Genomic DNA, 21143 nt, shown 5'->3' on the forward strand with positions numbered 1-21143 from the left:
CCACAAATTTTAACAAACTCCGGGTTTTGTGTGGGTTTTTTTCCTCATACGTTTGATAGAAGGAGACATCCTTGATGTGGCATTTAGAAAGACCCCACACTTGCTCTGTTTCTCCAACCTAGCTTCTCTTGTGTTCTTGGATCTTAATCGCTATCAGACCTAGGATAAATCGCCCTATTAAACAATAATAGAATATCATTTACAGAATTATGTAAAAAAAAACTGCATTTAAAAATTAAACAATGTGAAATTTTAGAGTCTGCAAGTCCACTCAGTCCTACTTCTTGTTCAGACAATCGCTCAGACAAACAAGTTTGTTTACATTTGCAGGAAATAATGCTGCCTGCTTCTGGTTTACACTGTCACCTGAAAGTGAGAACAGGCATTCTCATGGCACAGTTGTAGCCAGCATTGCAAGATATTTATGTGCCAGATGCGCTAAAGATTGATAAGTCCCTTCATGCTTCAACCACCATTCCAGGGACGTGCGTCCATGCTGATGACGGGTTCTGCTCAATAACAGTCCAAAGCAGTGTGGACTGACATATATTCATTTTTGTTATCTGAATCAGATGCCACCAGAAGAAGATTGATTTTCTTTTTTGATGTTCCGAGTTCTGTAGTTTCCACATTGGAGTGTTGCTTTTTTAAGACTTCTGAAAGCATGCTCAACACCTCGTCCCTCTCAGATTTAGGAAGGCACTTCAGATTCTTAAACCTTGGGTCAAGTGCGGTAGCTATCTTTAGAAATCTTACATTGGTACCTTCTTTGCGTTTTGTCAGATCTGCAGTGAAAGTGTTCTTAAAATGAACAACGTGCTTGGTCATCATCCGAGACTTCTATAACATGAAATATATGGCAGATGGCGGGTAAAACGGAACAGGAGACCTACAATACTCCCCCAAGGAGTTCAATCACAAATTTAATTAATGCATTATTTTTTTAACAAACGTCATAAGCATGGAAGCATGTCCTCTGGAATGGTGGCTGAAGCATGAAGGGGCATACGAATGTTTAGCATATCTGGCATGTAAATATCTTGCAATGCCGGCTACAAAAGTGCCATGCAAATGCCTGGTCTCACTTTCTGGTGACACTGTAAATAAGAAGAGGGCAGCATTATCTCCTGTAAATATCAACAAATTTGTTTGTCTGAGGTATTGGTTGAACAAGAAGTAGGACTGAGTGGACTTGTAGGCTCTGAAGTTTTACATTGTTTTATTTTTGAGTGCAGTTATGTAACACAAAAAATCTACATTTGTAAGTTGCACTTTCATGACAGAGATGGCACTACAGTACTTGTATGAGATGAGTTGAAAAATACTATTTTTTTTGTTTATCATTTTAGAGTGCAAATATTTGTAATAAAAAATATACTTTGATTTCAGTTACAAAACAGAATACAATATATATGAAAATGTAGAAAAATATCCAACATATTTAATAAATTTCAATTGGTATTTTATTGTTTAACAGTGCGATTCAAACTGCGATTAATTGCAATTTTTTGAGTTAACTGCAATTAATCAACAGCCCTACTTTATCCCTTTTGATTACTGTGATCCTTAATGTCTAATTGGAGAGACAAGGTCGGTGAGGTAATATCTTGGACCAACTTCTGTTGTGAGACAGACAAGCTTTCAAGCTTACACAGAGTTCTTCTTTCTGGTCTTGGAGTCAGATAGCTAAATTCTGTTTGTTGGCTCATTTAGTGGGTAAATATTTTTGATCAAATGATTGCACGGTATTTCAGCTGTCTTAGAATTATTTGAATGTAGAACGTGTCTTATGTACTACACTGAGCACATAGCCCTTTTCTCAAGGAAAAGAGATTGCACAACAGAGTTCAGCTATATCATCCTGAAGGTCCGTCTCCCTACCCACCCTGCTCTGCAAAATACATGGGTGTCTGCTTTGCTTCCCCTCAGGCACTGGAATATAATTAGATTTAGTGAAGAGTGCCATAAGGAAACCCTACTGCCTGGCGTATTTATTAAAAATAACCTACATGGCTTAAATCTTCCTTCATTTCTGAATTGAGGACCAGCATGAAAAAGGTTGAAGTATTAACACACATCAAACTAGCAACAGTGACAAACTAAGTAGAGCACGGGTTTACTACAGAGTTCAATAATATTACTCAAGTGTTTTAGATTGCAAGCTACGTGTATTTCTATGCCCTATTTTACTCCCATCTCTTCTCCCCACCCAAACCAGGCTCTAATTCTTGGACCTCAGCATGGTTTTGCAGGTCATGGTGGGTAGGGAGATGGCCTTCAGGATGATATCGCTGAATGCTATTTTGCAATTTCTTTTCCTTGAGACAAGGGCTATGTGCTCAGTGTAGTACATCAGACGTGTTACATTCAAATCATCTTCCTCAAGGCAACTAACCTGAAATTGTGGAATTATTTAGAAATCCCTCCCATTTCTTTTTCTGTCTCTTGATAGATACGTATGAGCCAGATGGTTATAACCCTGAAGCACCTAGTATTACCAGTGCTGGTAGATCTCAATACCGACAGTTCTTTACTAGAACACAGACACAGCGTCCAAATCTGATTGGCCTAACGTCTGGGGAGATGGATACAAATCCAAGAGGTAAGAAAGGTATCTTGACACTGCTGTAACTGTTCTTATGAGCTGAGTTGAGTCTGTCATCACTTGGTTTTTCTTAGCTTCAGCCTGGAACAAAGGAAAACCAATAGAGCCTTTGAACTAACGTTCAGGCATAACTTTCACACACTTTAAATGTCAAAGTTCTTATTAAAGTAGAAGATAATTTTGAATGCTAACATGATCATCTAAAAGTTTTTTTTTTTTTTTTTTAAACTTATTACTTAAAACTGATTTGCTACTTTGCAGACTAGTGCAAAATACAAATCACTTTCTCTCTAATTTTCAAAAGCACTCAAGCTCTTAGTGCAGCTGGGAGGTGAGATGGGGCAAAAAGCTTTAAGCTACCTAATCCCAAAATCGTACCCATTATAACATAAGCAGCCTGAACACTGCTTTAATGTAACAAAGGTTCATTCTGGTAACTGGGCACAAGAATGCCCACCCACACCATCTTCTCTCCATATACTCCCTGTGTCAGCTGAAGTGAGGGTGGTGGCAAAGGAGCTGCTGTGGCAGGTCTTGCCCACATGAGGATCTGGCTTATTTTAAGCAAGGTATCTTAATTTAAACAGACTATCACACATGAAATATTATATCTTTTTGCGTGTGGAACTATTGCATTTATTCAGTTGAGCTGGTGTAGTTTAAATGAAGGGTTAATTCTCATGTATAAAAAAACTTTAGCTTGCACATAACACCTGTAAGGCTTTAAAAAAAAAAAAAAATTGTTGGGGCCCAGAACAGTATTAAAGAAGCTCCCAGAGGTGTGGAGGAGGGTGGGGCAGAGGATCTAGTAGTGAGGTATTATTGTGGAATCTGATACGCCATTTCCATAGCATAGGATTGTTATGCCATAAACACAAGATTTACTTCACGGCAAGCTCTAAGAGACTGCTCTCTGAGAATGCATTTCAGTAACGGGGAAAATCCAGAACACTATAGGCAAATTTGTTTCAGTCCCTTATATTCAAGTTTTTCAAGGCTAAGAGAGGTGCACTTACTTTGGAAGCTGTTTTTATATTTAAAATGAAAAAATCTGTGCATCCTATACCCTTCATTCTCACCAGTGTAACTAGTGTTACCGAAGTCTCTGGTACTTATACAAACCGTATAAAATGATGTACAGTTAAGCAAGCTTCTTTTTAGGGGAATGAGTATTTGGCATGTGGGAAGTGAAAGACTAATGGCAATAGCAGCATCTAAGCAGGATGCAAGCAAGTACTAGGCAAATATTCCTCACCTCCCTAGTTCTCTTAATTGCATCCAATTCTAACTGCAGCTTCCCAGCACTTCTGCAGCCTCTCACCTCTGTCTTGATCTTAAGCCCAAGAAAGAAAGTCATGCTAAAAAATGACAGGTTTCAGAGTAGCAGCCGTATTAGTCTGTATCCGCAAAAAGAACAGGCGTACTTGTGGCACCTTAGAGACTAACAAATTTATTAGAGCATAAGCTTTCGTGGACTACAGCCCACTTCTTCGGATGCATATAGACTGAAACATATATTGAGGAGATATACATACACACATACAGAGAGCATGAACAGGTGGGAGTTGTCTTACCAACTCTGAGAGGCCAATTAAGTAAGAGAAAAAAAACTTTTGAAGTGATAATCAAGATAGCCCAGTACAGACAGTTTGATAAGAAGTGTGAGAATATTTACAAGGGGAGATAGATTCAATGTTTGTAATGGCTCAGCCATTCCCAGTCCTTATTCAATCCTGAGTTGATTGTATCTAGTTTGCATATCAATTCCAGCTCAGCAGTCTCTCGTTGGAGTCTGTTTTTGAAGTTTTTCTGTTGTAAGATAGCCACCCACAGGTCTGTCATTGAATGGCCAGACAGGTTAAAGTGTTCTCCCACTGGTTTTTGAGTATTATGATTCCTGATGTCAGATTTGTGTCCATTAATTCTTTTGCGGAGAGACTGTCCGGTTTGGCCAATGTACATGGCAGAGGGGCATTGCTGGCACATGATGGCATATATCACATTGATAGATGTGCAGCTGAACAAGCCCCTGATGGTATGGCTGATGTGATTAGGTCCTATGATGATGTCACTTGAATAGATATGTGGACAGAGTTGGCATCGGGCTTTGTTACAAACGATAGGTTCCTGGGTCAGTGGTTTTGTTCAGTGATGTGTGGTTGCTGGTGAGTATTTGCTTTAGGTTGGGGGGTTGTCTGTAAGCGAGGACAGGTCTGTCTCCCAAGATCTGTGAGAGTAAAGGATCATCTTTCAGGATAGGTTGTAGATCTCTGATGATGCGCTGGAGAGGTTTTAGTTGGGGGCTGAAGGTGACAGCTAGTGGTGTTCTGTTATTTTCTTTGTTGGGCCTGTCTTGTAGGAGGTGACTTCTGGGTACTCGTCTGGCTCTGTCAATCTGTTTTTTCACTTCAGCAGGTGGGTATTGTAGTTTTAAGAATGCTTGATAGAGATCTTGTAGGTGCTTGTCTCTATCTGAGGGATTGGAGCAAATGCGGTTATATCTTAGAGCTTGGCTGTAGACAATGGATCGTGTGGTGTGTCCTGGATGGAAGCCGGAGGCATGTAGGTAAGTGTAGCGGTCAGTAGGTTTCCAGTATAGGGTGGTATTTATGTGACCATCGCTTATTAGCACAGTAGTGTCCAGGAAATGGACCGCTTGTGTGGATTGATCTAGGCTGAGGTTGATGGTATGATGGAAATTATTGAAATCATGGTGGAATTCCTCAAGGGCTTCTTTTCCATGGGTCCAGATGATGAAGATGTCATCAATGTAGCGCAAGTAGAGTAGGGGCGTTAGGGGACGAGAGCTAAGGAAACGTTGTTCTAAGTCCGCTATAAAAATGTTGGCATACTGTGGGGCCATGCGGGTACCCATAGCAGTGCCGCTGACTTGAAGGTATATATTGTCCCCAAATGTGAAATAGTTGTGGGTGAGGACAAAGTCACAGAGTTCAGCCACCAGGTTAGCTGTGGCATTATCGGGGATACTGTTTCTGATAGCTTGTAGTCCATCTTTGTGTGAAATATTGGTGTAGAGGGCTTCTATGTCCATAGTGGCCAGGATGCTGTTTTCTGGAAGATCACCGATGGATTGTAGTTTCCTCAGGAAGTCAGTGGACTGGGAATGGCTGAGCCATTACAAACATTGAATCTATCTCCCCTTGTAAGTATTCTCACACTTCTTATCAAACTGTCTGTACTGGGCTATCTTGATTATCACTTCAAAAGTTTTTTTTCTCTTACTTAATTGGCCTCTCAGAGTTGGTAAGACAACTCCCACCTGTTCATGCTCTCTGTATATGTGTATATATATCTCCTCAATATATGTTTCACTCTATATGCATCCGAAGAAGTGGGCTGTAGTCCACGAAAGCTTATGCTCTAATAAATTTGTTAGTCTCTAAGATGCTAAAAAATGTTAATCGTGGTCTGAACAGACAGGCTTCAGCCTATATTTGTGGCTTTCTTAAGGCTTTCATACTTTCTTAAATGAGTTAAATAGGCTGACACTTAATTTGGAAATTAAAGTATGAAGTTTAATTTGAGGCTTTTTCTCTAATTTTAATATGGTGCTTGTCCAAAGTCCTTTTTAAGAGAGATTTTTACCCTCCACTACTCAGCTTATTGTTAAGCTACTTACTTCCATTCCCTGAAGTAATTCCATAAACAAGATTGATCAGCTTGTCAAAACCTTTGATTTTTAGTATTAACAGCTGAACATACCCATCTGTTGTATGTATACTTGTGCTTTTCTTTAAACAAAAGTCTGCTTTTTAAACTTTAAATGCTAATTATGGGGATGTCTCGGTTAAAGCACTTTAAATAATATGCTTCTTTTTCCTCCAGCGGCCAACATTGTCATCCAGACTGAAACTCCCATTTCCATTGCAAATAACAGCAGCAATGTAACCAGAGTGGTGCTTGAGCCAGACAACAGGAAAAGACCTCCAAGTAGTATGGAAGGCCCATCTGTAAAGAAACCCTGGATGGGAAAGTAAGAACTAATAAGTCAGAGTATAAGGCCATAAGGGACGATGAGATTATCTAAATGCAGCTGACTAATCAGTAATGTAAAATGTATCAGAGGAGTAGCCGTGTTAGTCTGAATCTGTAAAAAGCAACAGAGGGTCCTGTGGCACCTTTAAGACTAACAGAAGTATTGGGAGCATAAGCTTTCGTGGGTAAGAACCTCACTTCTTCAGATGCAAGTAATGGAAATTTCTAGAGGCAGGTATAAATCAGTATGGAGATAACGAGGTTAGTTCAATCAGGGAGGGTGAGGTGCTCTGCTAGCAGTTGAGGTGTGAACACCAAGGGAGTAAAATGGATTTCTTTCAGTGTTCTGAATATAATTGTCTGAGCCAGAGCGCTCTCAAGACTCTGGGGCTTAGTGAACAGACTCCTGCCATTTGAGACTACAGATGTTAAATGCTACATATACCACAGTCTCATTAAATCTTGAGTTTGTCATCTACCCTTATTATAGAAGGATAAACCTAAGTAATGAACAGTAGGCTATTAAGTAATTAGTATGCAATATGTTTCCCATAAATGTTATCTCACTCTTGCTTTTTCTAGGCAAGCCAATAACCAGAATAAACCAGGATTTCTGAAAAAGAATCAGTACACTAACACCAAGCTGGAAGTTCGAAAAATCCCACCTGAGTTGAATAATATTACACGACTCAATGAACATTTCAGCAAATTTGGAACTATTGTTAACATTCAGGTAAAATCAAGATTATTTTTTTCAGATGTCTCTCTCCAATAACTTTGTCAAAAAACCATACTGTATCATTTGGGAAATCAGGATAGTTAGTGGGGAGGGCAAAGGACTGAATCAGAAGCCTCTTGTGCTTGGTCCACTCTGCATTACTCTCTCCACTCTGTTAAAAATTAATACAGTAGCTTCTAGTTGCACAGGTGCATTTTAAACTCTCAAAGCTGGGGGTGAAGCAAGGGGGCTAAGCATTGGGTCTGAAACCCCAACATTCACTGAGCACCCTACACTTGATTTTTGGAAGAGACCTGGTAAACAAAAATCCTTCGTGTTTTTGTATGGGAATTGAAGATCCCATAGTATTTTTCATAAGGTCAGGGCTTTATCCAATCTTTCACCAAAAGTCTGAGTAGCAATTTACTGCCATTTTCCACCACAGAGGTGACTGCAATTCAGTGATGGTGCTTGGGATTGTCTGGCATGGAACTATATAAACAAAATATTTCTAGTTCTATGGCTAAAATCTTAGTCAACTGTTTCCCACTGTTTGGCTGGGAAAGTAGCTTGGCTTCCTTTAGGCCTTTGATAAGAAAACTGAATAAAAAGTAGGTAGATTTTCATAGGTCCCATGTTTTGAGTTTGATATGAGTAAGGACATTTTTAGTCCAAAACTATCTAGCTTTCTCTATTAAGAATGACTTGCTCTATTGGTAGTATCTATCTTCCTCCAAAATAGTGTATTTAAAAAATGTAATTACCTTTTTTGTACTGGAAAATAAAATTGGTCTTTGATACTGACATTGAATAAAACATTTTTTTCCTCAAATGCATCACATGGAATTAGGAGGCTTTTCTCCTAAAAGTGGAGCAAACCTTTGTGGCTTGCATTGTAGTGACTTTGTTGGGCCTTTGGGCGGAATTCTCCTTGCTTCTGTAACCCAAATGCCTAATACAGTGGATATTTAGTCTTGTATGGATTCGAATCCTGCCCTTCCACAGGCGCTTTAAAAGGAAGAACTGGAGATGCAGAGCACAGCTGTGATAGGAGCAGCAACGGTTGTTTCTGTCTCACTTCATAGTGAATATTTAATAGTGATGATAGCAGATAACACAATGGTAGTGTATTTTACTACATGCATAAAACCTATTGTCTGTGCCATGTAAAGTATGTCAGAGGACATTTGGCTTTGATTTCATCAGTGTGTCATTTTTGTGTAATCGATACTTGAAAAATACAACTCCCTCCTTTCTGGCGAACATTTGTCAAATACAGTTTTACATGACATTTCAGATGCTTTGTTTCCTGTGAAATATGAATCAGTGGCAATTGTTCATATATGCCGAACTTCTGTTTTAGGTTGCTTTCAAGAATGATCCTGAAGCTGCTCTAATTCAGTATTTAACTAACGATGAGGCCAGAAAGGCCATTTCCAGCACAGAGGCAGTTTTAAACAATCGATTTATAAGGGTGCTGTGGCATAGGGAAAATGAGCAGCAGCCACCACTGCTGCAGCAACACCTGCACCATCACCAGCAGCCACCACCACAATCTCTGCATCACCAGCTTCATCTTCAACAACAAACACTGACTGCCCAACCTCCAGCTGCAACGGTACATAGCAATGTGTCAAAGGTATACTGCCCTCATGCAAAATGAGGCTGCTTTGTCAAACTGGTCAGAGCATTGAAGATCAGTGATGCTTCAAAGTGGATAGTGCTTTAAAGATGCAACTATATAATCTTTCCTTTTTATGTGTACTCATATGCAGGTGATAACTAAACCACTGGCATCGGGTGCCTATGTCCTTAATAAGGTTTCAGTTAAACGTCGCCTTGGAGCAGCAGGTGGAAACCAGACCGATGCAGCACATTTGTTAAACCAGTCCACTGCTACTGCAGAGGATTCTCAGGTATGTTTGACAAAGATTAGTCCCTGTGAATCTCAAAATTTAATATTTTCACTATTGGTTAGATCAGAGGATGACTAAATAGGATTTGCGGGTTCTGTTTGTGGTTGTTTCATTAACGTTCTGTGTGACCTCCAGCAAGTCATTTAATCTCTGTAGCTCCAATTTCCTATCTGCAGAGTAACGTCTGTGGGAAATAATTGCTGAATCTTGGTTTAAAATATAGGTTTGATTAGAAAAATAAATATTCAAAAGGTATTGCTTAGCTAACAAATCTCATCCCTCAGTATAGTCAGTCAGATCTCTAGTGACAAGATTTCACTTCTTATTCCTGTAAACTTACTCTTCATGTGCACTGATCTGCATGGATAGGTACTTTGCTGTAGAACCATATAAATCTTCATACAGTTCAGAGTAATGCAGATTGAGTTGCACTGATGCTGTGGTGCAAAACAGCCCTGGTAACCAAAAGATATGCTTGTAGTGGAAAGGAATCGTGCAAGGTTTAGGCTGAACAACTATTGCTCTTTTAATGGGAATCACATTTCTAAAATTCTGAGCAGAAAGCATAATGTTGGCGTGTGAATGCAGAAGTAATACACTTAGTCTCCATAGTGGTTAGCAAAGATAAATTTGATCCTGATGTGGTTTGTGTAACTGGCAGCATCAGCTTGTTATGGCCTCACTGGCTCTTATCTTTCCCTGTATTATTCTCTAAATAAGAACTTTAGTAAGGGAGAGGTTTTCTTTTGTCAAATGCCTTTGACAAGCATTCAGGCTTTACTCTTCTGGGCAGAATTATGCTGTTAATATATACACATGTATACGGGAATCAATAAGTTTGCAGTGTAGTTGTAGTGTGTTGCTCACAGGATATTAAAGAGGCAAGGTGGGCAAGGTAGTATCTTTTATTGGACCAACTTCTGTTGGTAAGAGACAAGTTTTTGAGCTTGTCCAATAAAAGATATTACTTCACCCATCTTGTCTCTCTATATTAAGTTGTCATGCATCACCTAAATACCAAATAGCTTTTTTTTTTTTTAAAGACATCTTTAACCTAATTCATTTTAGTGTTCTATTATTTCAGACATTTCCTACTTCTACAAGCCATACAAAAATGGTGTACAATTCCCCAAACTTAAAGACATCTGTGAAATCTGGCACAGGATCTAAATCCCATGACGTTCAAGAGGCCCTTAAAAAGAAACAGGTAATTGTATATATGTTTGGATATTCTAGAAGTCAAGATCCTTGTAAAGAAATTACCTCTTAAGGTCACTTTGCGTGTGCCTGCAGTTTTTTCTCAAGTTCTCCACTTACAGTGCCCACTGTCAGCCACTGTGCTTGTCAGGCAGGTCTCCAGTGACTCAGCTCTCCGGCCAAATCTCTCTCTCTCACTCACCACCACCCCCCACCTTGTGGGATGCACTGGTATACAGAGCCTATCGCGAGGCCCTCAAAGTCCTGCAGCCTTCTCCGGGCTCAGTCCTTAGTCAGTCCATCCAACAGGGCTCATCATGGTATCCTCAATTGGGGCCGGACTACCTTGCAAAGATTCCTGCTCTGGAGTAGAGCAGTGCCCCCAGGGCTTCCTCCCTAGCGACTTTTGCCTTCTCTTGAGTCCTCAGTGACTCCAGCTCTCCAACTCAGCCACTTTTCTTGAACTCAGTTCACTGACCCCAGCTCTCCAGCAGAGTCAGGGCTGGCCTACACTGGGAGGGAGGGGGATCGATCTAAGATGCACAACTTCAGCTATGCTGTTCGTGTAGTTGAAGTATCTTAGTTTGACTTACCTGGCCGTCCTCACGGCAGCAAGTCGACTGTGGCTCCCCTGTCGACTCCACTTACTCCTCCTACCGAGGTGGAGTACGGGCGTCGATTCGGGGATCAGTTTATCGTGTCTCATCTAGATAAATCGAACCCCGATAGATTACTACCCGACAATCCGGCGGGTAGTGTAGACATGGCCTTAGTCTCAGTTCGGCCCCTTCTGGTCATGGTAACACCGTTCCAAATGCAGCCCTTCACTGGGCCTGTTTAAACTCTCTTGCTCAGGGCTTAGCCACTTCCCCAGTGGCAGTTGGGGGGGGACCCGGGCTCGCCCACTACTCCAGGTCCTAACCCATGGACACTCTTAAGTAGCAGCTGCGTCCCTTTAACTTACTGTGTTTCTCTGGGCCACTTCCCTGTGGCCCTTGTCTTACTCATGTCCCAGCAGCCAGCCAGGAGCACTTTCCCTGCTCCCCCAGTCCCTGCCAGTAACTGCTCACTTTGGCCCTTGCATCTCCTGCAGACAGCCAGGAGCACCTTCCTTGTTTCCCCAGACCCTGCCAGCAGACTGAACTCACTCTGGCTCTGTAGCTCCTTTTATATGAGTCTTTTGGGGCCCTGGTTGGCTGATCCTTGCAGCCTCTCTAAGTAGCTTGGAGGACAATCCTCTTCTACTCTTTTTTGGATAAGGCTGTGAGGTCTCCAGCACGGGGCTTCCAGGCCTAATATACCTGGTCACATAGCTTTAACTCCAACTTTTCCTGTAGAGCAGTGATCTGTTCTGAGACAACATGCCTCTTACAGTGATCCCACTTTTTTTTTTTTTTTTCAGTACAGCCTGTGGGCTGTCTGGATATCTTGCAGAGAGGCAGTGTGGCTAAGCAGGGTCAGGAGCAGCCCTTTTGGCCACTTTCCTCTTCCTGGTGGGCCCAGTGGCTTTCAATAGTTGTTCCCCCTTGCAGTAAAGGGAGCGTATGGTGTTACGTGTATTATATCTTTTTGTCTTTACTGGAAATGCTCTTATTGTGTGGCTGATGTGTTCTGTATCAGAGGATGTTTCCTCTATCTCTAAAGTTCTCAGGCACTTAAATTTATCCTACTTGACCAAGAAAGTGTTTGTAAAAAGATGAAGGGAAATTGGGAGAGACAAATGTTTTCATTTAAGTGGTCTATGCTGTCCCTTGTTTTGTGTGCATGTTGCAGCATTAGCTTGGAGCATTTAGTGTTACTGTGATATAGTGAATCAGGATCAGAGCCTCTTTACGTTTGTGCAGCACACACACCTTTAATCTTCATTAGTGCTTTCATTTTTATTATTTTTAAAAGAAAAAGTATAACACCTGAGCAGTTATCAGGAGGAGTGTTAGAAAAGTTGTTATTATTATTGGCTTTCTTGGCTATATATGGGATAATCAGAAAATTATAGATTAAAGACTTATTGACTCCATCCCCCGTCCAGTGTAGCATTGTGTGTCACTGCAGGACAAATTTAATACTTAATGGATGTTACTCTAGATCTCAGCCAAGAAAAAGTAGTGTGATTTTAATCTAGTTCTTTCTAATCATAGTAACTTGTATTTGCCCAATAACTGACTGAAAGTATGTCCTTCTCACTTAGGAGGCAATGAAGCTACAACAAGATATGAGAAAAAAGAAGCAGGAGATGTTAGAAAAACAAATAGAATGCCAAAAGGTAAGTCTGGAATGTATTCCAGCTGTAATGTAATCCATTCTGATTCCAGTGGGCACCAAAATTATTCAATGTGGTTGCTTGTCTAAATTGTATCTTCTTACTCAGTTGTTGTTTTTTTTTAAACATTACATAGATGTTGATATCTAAGCTGGAGAAAAATAAGGCCACGAAACCAGAGGAGAGGGCAGAAATAATGAAGACCTTGAAAGAACTAACAGGAAAAATCTCTCAATTAAAGGATGAATTGAAAACTTCTTCTGTAGCCTCCACACCATCAAAACTGAAGTCCAAGACAGAGGTGTGTGCATTGTCCTACCTCTATGCATGCATACATACAATCTTCTGAAATAAATCATTACTAGGATTTTTAGCAAACAGGCAATAGCAGTCTTCAGGTTTACTTTCTCACCTCATCTTTTAGAGTGGACAATGAAATATGGAGATAGAACAAAGTGGAAAGCTAATACACTTTAGGACACTGGTACACAGGGAACTGGTATACCTAGTTGTTATAGTAATCTGAGCATATCTCAAACCTTAAGTTGATTAGACATTGCTTGAATGTCAACTTTCTGAAGTAAAATGTATCACACTAGTTCTGAGAAGAAATCAAACTGAGTAATAATTTAATAATTTAGTTTTTCTTGCCAATCCTGTTCTTTGGGTCCTGAATGTGAACTGTCATGTTACCCAGTACAGTAACTCCTCACTTAACGTTGTAGTTATGTTCCTGAAAAATGTGACTTTAAGTGAAACGATGTTAAGTGAATCCAATTTCCCCATAAGAATGAATGTAAATGGGAGGGTAAAGTTCCAGGGAAATGTTTTTTGCCATACAGTACAGTACTATAGTTGGGAGGTGTCCCCGCCTTACCCCGCACAGGCACCGCCCACTGGCACTGGAGACAATGAGGCCGGCAAGGAGGCTAAGGGTGCTGTAGGCTAGGAGAAGCATGTTGCGCAGCACCAGCGGCAGCTTCCCCTACTCTGCAAGCACCAGGTGCGGGGGTCTCAATCCTTGGCCCACCCACACCAGCCCTCCCCCCCCCCCCCCCCAAGACCCCATCTGAAACCCGCCTTTCCTCTCCCCCCCACTCCGCACGCCACGTCCTCGCTCCTTCCCCGCCTCCTGCCCACAGCAATCAGCTGGCTTGCAATGCTCAGGAGGGAGGGGGGAGGAGCGAGGACACAGCATGCAGGCTCCCCCTGCCTCCTGAACACCGCAAGCCAGCTGATCGCCGCGGGCAGGCGGCAGGGGAGGGACGGGGGAAGTGCACCGTGTCCTTGTTCTCCAACCCCAACCCCCCAGCGACCATCAGCTGGCTTGTGACATTCAGGGGGCAAGAAGGAGGGGGGAGGAGCAAGGACTCAGCGCGCAGGTTCCACTCCTCCCTCCCCTGCCCGCAGCAATCAGCTGGCTCACAGGCAGGAGGTTGGGGGAGGAGGGGGAAGGCGCTGGTCCGTGGGGTCTGCAGCCAGATGTTGTTATAGCAAAGCATTGCACAACTTTAAATGAAGCATGTTCTGTAATTGAGCAGGGACGTAAGATCAAAACAACGTTAAGCGAGAGGACATTAAGTGGGGAGTTACTGTACATGCTGGTTTGTATTGCATGAATGATACAGGAAGGTATTGATTACTTTTCTAATTCAATAACTTGTAACAGTGTTTACAGTAATACAGCTATTTAAAAAGCATTAGGGATACTGTTTTTAATTGCTGCGACTTGTTTGAACTTTCCATATTGGAAAGGTATAAGCAAAAGCTTTAGATGCAATGACAAAACAAGTTCTACCAGCATTTAAAGGCCAAGATAGATTAGTGGGAATATAAATGACTAACTGGCACTCCACAAGCAGTAAAGTTGTCCTCCTGCAGCATTTAGTATAAAATCCTTTCATAATGTGAAAACCTAAGAAATTACTTCACTGTGATCCTTATAACCAAATACCTACTGATAAGTATAAGCATGGGCAAATACATCAACTCCAATAGAAAATAACTTTTTGAAAGTTACTTTTGATCCATACAGTTCAATGATCAACCTGAGAAGAAATCACTGAAATCATAGTTTGCTTGTCCAAAGGAACTTGACCAGCCTGGCATTGTACGTATTTCAACACAGGAATTCAAATTGTCTTCCCTTCAGAGTTGAACATCATTTTCTTCTACTGGGCATGAACCACTGGGCTTAAGGAAGAATATGGATACTGGGCGATTTTTCTAAAGTTTGTGGCTAAAGAAAATGCAATAAGGTGTTCAGAGGATAAGTACTAATATCCCCATTTTTTTTTTTTAAGGCACAAAAGGAGCTTTTAGATGCAGAACTGGACTTTCATAAAAGATTGTCTTCTGGAGAAGATACAACAGAGTTGCGGAAAAAACTCAGTCAACTACAGGTTGAGGTGAGTTTGTAAGGAGTGCTGCCCCACTGCTTCATGTCTGTTACATGAAGCTTTCAACTCCCCTGAAAGCTGAAAATAGCTTTGCCCACTATGTGCCTTTCTTTTTAACAGGCTGCCCGTTTAGGTATCTTGCCTGTAGGTCGAGGAAAGGCGATATCTGCTCAGGGCAGAGGAAGAGGACGAGGTCGTGGTGGGAGAGGAAGGGGCACATTGAATCATATGGTGGTGGATCACCGCCCCAAAGCTCTAACTGTTGGTGGCTTCGTAGAAGAGGAGAAAGATGAATTATTACAACATTTCTCTGTAAGTCAGCTCTGGATAGTTAAACTGGAAAAAAATGTAGTCCTGATTCTGTACTGCAGATACAAGACTTGGTGTTTCTTTAGCATCTTCCAATGGAGGAACTCAAGCAACTTCATGTGCAAACCTTACCCCCTCCCCCTCCATCTTGAAGATGTGAGAATCTGTATTCATATTTCCATAATACAGATAAGTCATATCACTATCCCAATATCCTAGAACAAGTTAAGTATATAATTTTGCTTTCCAAAATTGGGATTTGGATTATTACATGTAACGAGGCTTTGCAAAATTCAATTTTTATTTTTTATAATTTCAGTGGATATCGATGTTGAAGGGGGGGGGGGGTTGTTTGTTTATCAATTTTATATTTTCACAGTTCCAGGAAATTATGGAGGGGCAGACTGTTAGTGACACTAGATGTTGACATTCAAAAATTTAAATCTTTATAACCCATTAAAACAGAAATTGTCAACGTCACATGTCAAAATAAACAAAGTGAATGTCCTTAAATCAACAAATCATACCTACTTTTATTCATTTGCTAGTCCATTTGGCACAAGCCTAATTCAAAAGTATACATCACTAGATTTTTACTTTAAAAAGTTCTCAAGCAGCATTTTTCTTAATTACTTATCTGTAAATTTTTTTTTATCAAGGAAAATCTTTTTTTATTGGTTTGTGTGTGTATGGTGAAATTGACATTTACTGATAAAAATGTAATCCTGGCAAGCCCGAATATAATACTTACCATATCTGGTATATCTGCACTGCAGTCTCTATGGATGTCCAGGTGCCTAGATTTGAGTGCGTACTCAAACACTTGAAATGCATGTCTTGTGGTGAGTAGATCCCAAGCTAACTAGTGGAGCCCTCTTTGGTCCCCGGACCTTGGGCACCAACAGTGAGATTTGAGACGTATTTCACCAGTAGCCTGGTGCAGACTCACTGAGGCATGCACCTCCCCGGCAGGAGCACTGAGACCAACCCCTCATGTCACCAAGAGCTCAGTACAAATCCTGGGACTGATTGGGGGATCGAAGCCACCGGTCACCAGCCTCCTATCATTGGTCTCCGAGATGGGGATCGCCGTATTTGGGAAGATCCTCTCCACAACCAGCCCATGATAGCTCCCGGTCCCGCTTGACGTTCCGGTACCAGTCGGGTAGCGTAAGGCATAGATTGCCAGGTTTCCGATGCCAATCCGCCGAATACCATCAGTCCCCAACCAAGACATTCGTCTCGCTTGGATAGGTCTACCTCTGAGTGCAACGACCGGCACCGGTCAGATAAGAGCCACCGCTCCGCCCAATCCTGGTCGCCAGGTGGTCTCTGGCTATAGCTTTGGCACGGAGCAGGCTTCCCGAACTGCTGGGCAGCCTCCAATGCCTGCGGTGCTGCCTACATCATCAGCATCAATACCTGTCCCATGGCCCCAAGCGCAGTAGCCAGCGCCATGGAACTCTTGGGGGTTCTCCCAGCCTTCCCAGGCTGCCGGTTCAGTGTTGGGAGCCTCAGACAGGCCAGCAGCCTCGACATCCTGACCCCCTCGAGACTTTGGGGGGGAAGGACCCCACAGGTCCAGGAGGACCTAGGGGAGCAGCCTGCTGGACCACCATTGGACGTTGAGGATCCCGCGGTACCGGCATCGTCCTCATCATTGCCAGACGAGGCTATCCCGGAGCCACCTCACCCAGTTCCTCAGGATTACGCCAAGGCTCACCAGGAACTATCGAAGAGGGTCACATCTAACTTGGGGCTTCAGGCCGAGGAATTGGAGGAGCCTTTGGACTCCCTGTTTGATGTCTTCTGCTCCTCGGCCCCTGCCAGGGTGGCTTTACCCCTTCATGAGGGGGTATCTAAGATTGCTAATGCCCTGTGGCAGACTCCCTCCTCCTTGCTCCCCCATCTCCACAAGGGCCGAGTGCAAGTACTTACTGTCAACCAAGGGGCATGAGTACTTGTATTCCCATCCGGCCCCCAATTCCCTGGCAGTTGAGGCAGTTAACCACACGGAGAGGCAAACTCAACCTGGGGCTACCCCCAAAAACAAAGACTCAAGGAGGCTGGATCTCTTTGGACGCAAAATTTATTAGTCTTCCAGCCTGCAATTGAGTGGCCAGTTACCAAGCCCTCCATGGCCACTATGATTACAGCATGTGGCGGGCCATGGCCAAGTTCGAGGCTTTGCTTCCCAAGGGGTCCGGGAAGGAATTCTGAGCGATCCTCAATGAGGGTATGGATGTGGCCAGAGCAACCCTCCAGGCAGCTTTAGATGTGGCGGACTCCGCCGCCCGCACCATGGTCTCTGCCATCTCCATGCAGCGAGCTTCCTGGCTGCTCCTCTCAGGCTTGTCCACTGAGGCTCAGCAGTTGATGCAGGACCTTCCCTTTGACGGCGAGGCCCTATTTGCAGAGCAGACAAACGGCAAGCTGCACGGTTTAAAGGACTCCCATACCACCCTGAAAACTCTGAGGCTTTACGTCCCAGGCCCGGCACGTAAGCAGTTCAAACCACAACAGCCTCAGGGACAAGGGAGCCAGGCTCGGCAGGACCCGCTTCACAAGAAGGCCAAGGGCTAGAAACGCCACCCGAGCAACCCTCCTCCACCCTCGGCTCAGTCAGGCTCCACCCAAAACAAGCAATCTTTTTGAGGGTGTGCCCAAGGATGACCTACCAGACTATTCCCTGGATCCATCTTCCCCGTTTTTTCCCAACTGCCTTTACTTTTTCCTCCCTATGGTCTGCTATAACCTTGTGTTCAGGACTCAGTGGTGCAGAGCTATGCCCTTCAGTTTCTTTCTCCCCCCTCCCCCCCCCCCCACCCCGCACCTTCCCTGTCCCTCTTCAGGGACCCTTCTCACAAGAATCTCCTCGTGCAGGAGGTTCAAGGGTTACTGCAGCTGGGTGCAGTTGAGGAGGTTCCTCTCAAGTACAGGAACAAGGAGTTTTATTCCTGATACTTTTTTATCCCAAAGGCCAAGGGTGCTCTGTGTTCTATTCTGGACCTGCGAGACCTCAACAAGTACCTAAAGAAGCTGAAGTTCCACATGGTCTCCCTGGTCTCTATCATCCCCTCCCTGGATCTGGGAGACTGGTATGCCGCCCTCGACCTAAAGGACGCAAACTTCCACATAGCGATCTTCCAAGGACACAGACGTTTTCTCCGATTCACCAATTTACAGTCCTCCCGTTTGACCTAGCGACAGCACTGAGGGTGTTTACCAAGTGCATGTTGGTGGTGGCGGCTTACCTCAGATGCCGGGGTATCCAGATCTACCCATACCTCGACGACTGAATGATCAAAGGCAGCTCCAGGTCTCATGTCCAAAAGGATGTCATGGTGCTGCTAGCCACGTGCCACTCCCTGGGCCTACTGGTGAACAACAACAAAATCTACGTTAGTTCCGGTGCAAAGGATAGAATTCATTGGAGTGGTGCTCAACTCGATCTGCGGAAGGGCATTCCTGTCTCTAGAAAAGTTTCGGACATTGACAAACCTTATCACGGAGGTGTCCGTGTTCCCCCAACTACAGCCTGTGTCTGCTGGGTCACATGGCAGCGTGCACATACGTTGTCCGCTATGCCAGGCTCCGGATGCGGTCCCTGCAGCAATGGTTGGCGATGGTCTATTCCCAGTCCAAAGATCACCTGGAAAAGATGGTTACCCTCCCTCTGGCAATATTCACCTCGCTGTGATGGTGGACCGATCGCAAGACAGTCCTAGAGGGAGTTCCATTCAACAACCCCCCTCACTCCGTCAAGTTGGTTTCGGATGCCTCGGACCTCGGCTGGGGTGCGCACCTCTGAGATCTCCAGACCCAGGGTATGTGGTCCCCAAAGGAGAGGACACTACACATAAACGTCGAAGAACTCAGAGTGGTCCGCTTGGCATGCAGAGTCTTCCTGCCTCACCTGTCTGGCAAGATGGTTAGAGTTCTAACTGACAACACAGCCTCAATGTTCTATATCAACAGGCAAGGGGGAGCATGTTCGTCAACTCTCTAAGAGGCACTCTGTCTCTGGAACTTCTGCATCAATCACGAGATCCACCTGGAGGTTTGTCACCTCCCTGGCATCAAGAACACACTAGTGGATCACCTCAGCAGGGCCTTCTCCTCTCACCACAAGTGGTCACTCCACCTGGAGGTAGCCTACATGATCTTCCAGCGGTGGGGAACTCCCCAAGTGGACCTATTCGCCACCAGGCAAAATAGAAAATGTCATCAGTTTTGTTCTTGGCAAGGACTCCATCTCCAATGTCTTACTCCTGTCATGATCGGGGAGCCTAATGTATGCGTTCCCTCCGATTCCTCTCATCAGCAGGGTCCTGGCAAAGATCAAGAGAGACAAGGCAAAGGTTATCATGATTGCCCTGGAGTGACTTTGCCAGCACTGGTTCGACACGCTCGTGAACCTGACAGCGGTCCCTCCCTGGCCCCTGCCCAGTCAACCGGACCTGCTGTCACAGGACCACGGTTGGCTCTTACACCCAAACCTTACATCCCGCCACCTCTCCGCGTGGATGCTGCATGGCTGAACCCGGAGGAGCGGACCTGTTTGGAGGAGGTCCAACAGGTTCTCCTAGGAGTAGGAAGCCCTCAACCAGACTGACTTACCTGGCCAAGCAGACACGGTTTTCCCGCTGGGCATCCGAGCGAGGTAATCTCTCCCTCACGTTCTTCTATATAGCCTGTCTTAGACTACCAGCTTCATTTGAGGAACCAGGACCTGGCACACTTTTCCATTAGAGTGCATCTTGCAGCCATTTCCGCTTTTCACCTGCCGATCCAGGGCCAGACGGTGTTTTCTCATGACAATGACGGTCAGATTCTTCCTGCAGGTACGGACCCCTATTCTGCAGTGGGATCTTAACTTGGCCCTCTCTAGGCTCCTGATCCCTTTCCCTGTCATGGAAGGTCACTTTCCTGGTGGCAGTGACATCAGCGAGATGAGTCTCTGAGATTAAAGCCTTGACCTCAGAACGTCTGTACACGGTCTTCTACAAAGACAAGGTTAAGCTGCGGCCCCACCCAGCCTTCCTGCTGAAGGTGGTGTCTCCCTTCCATATGAACCAGGACATCTTCCTCCCGATGTTCTGTCCCAAACCGCACAAGACCAGATGAGAGGTGTCTTCATGTGCTGGACATCCGAAGGGGCTTGGCTTTTTACCTAGAACGCACCAAGCTTTTCCATAAATCAAATCAGCTCTTCAGCGCTACAGTGGATAGGCTGAAGGGCCTTCTGGTATCCTCACAGAGGATTTCCAACTGAATCACCTCTTGCATAAGGAGCTGTTACGACCTGGCAGGGGTCCCACCACCACCAATTGTCAGAGCCCACTCGACTAGAGCTCAGGCATCCTCTGTGGCCTTCCTGGCTCACATCCCTATCCAGGACATCTGTAGCGCAATGTCGTGGTCCTCTGTTCACATGCTCACAGCACATTATGCCATCACTCAGCAGGCCAAAGACGACGCTGGGTTCGGAAGAGCTGTGTTGCTATCTACGCGTCCGTGAACTCCTACCCGCCTCTGATGGTATTGCTTGGGAGTCACCTAATATGGAATGAGCTTGAGCAAGCACTCGAAGAAGAAGACAGTTATCTTTTCCGTAAATGGTGTTCTTCAAGATGTGTTGCTCATGTCCATTCCATGACCCGCCTCCTTCCCCACTGTCGAAGTTTCGGGCAAGAAGGAACTGAGGGTGGGCGGCGCCCCTTGTACCATGCCATACTGGCGC

At 44.1% G+C, this 21143-nt stretch overlaps 1 protein-coding gene across 3 annotated transcripts in view; it reads left to right on the top strand.

The window, feature by feature from the left end:
- The window catches only part of RBM27 (RNA binding motif protein 27), a 59523-nt gene that overhangs the window by 15855 nt on the left and 22525 nt on the right, over positions 1-21143 (top strand). For 2 of the 3 annotated variants that reach the window (XM_054037405.1, XM_054037406.1), the window contains exons 9-18: positions 2453-2602; positions 6452-6599; positions 7184-7334; positions 8683-8958; positions 9095-9235; positions 10320-10442; positions 12621-12695; positions 12829-12993; positions 14996-15100; positions 15212-15403. In XM_054037405.1, the coding sequence (XP_053893380.1) occupies positions 2453-2602; positions 6452-6599; positions 7184-7334; positions 8683-8958; positions 9095-9235; positions 10320-10442; positions 12621-12695; positions 12829-12993; positions 14996-15100; positions 15212-15403 (1526 nt within the window). The remainder of the gene's footprint in view (positions 1-2452; positions 2603-6451; positions 6600-7183; positions 7335-8682; positions 8959-9094; positions 9236-10319; positions 10443-12620; positions 12696-12828; positions 12994-14995; positions 15101-15211; positions 15404-21143) is intronic. The other variant, XM_054037408.1, reaches the window with a different exon arrangement.

This window comes from Malaclemys terrapin, chromosome 8 (genome assembly GCF_027887155.1).
Source record: "Malaclemys terrapin pileata isolate rMalTer1 chromosome 8, rMalTer1.hap1, whole genome shotgun sequence".
Taxonomy (NCBI): domain Eukaryota; kingdom Metazoa; phylum Chordata; order Testudines; family Emydidae; genus Malaclemys; species Malaclemys terrapin.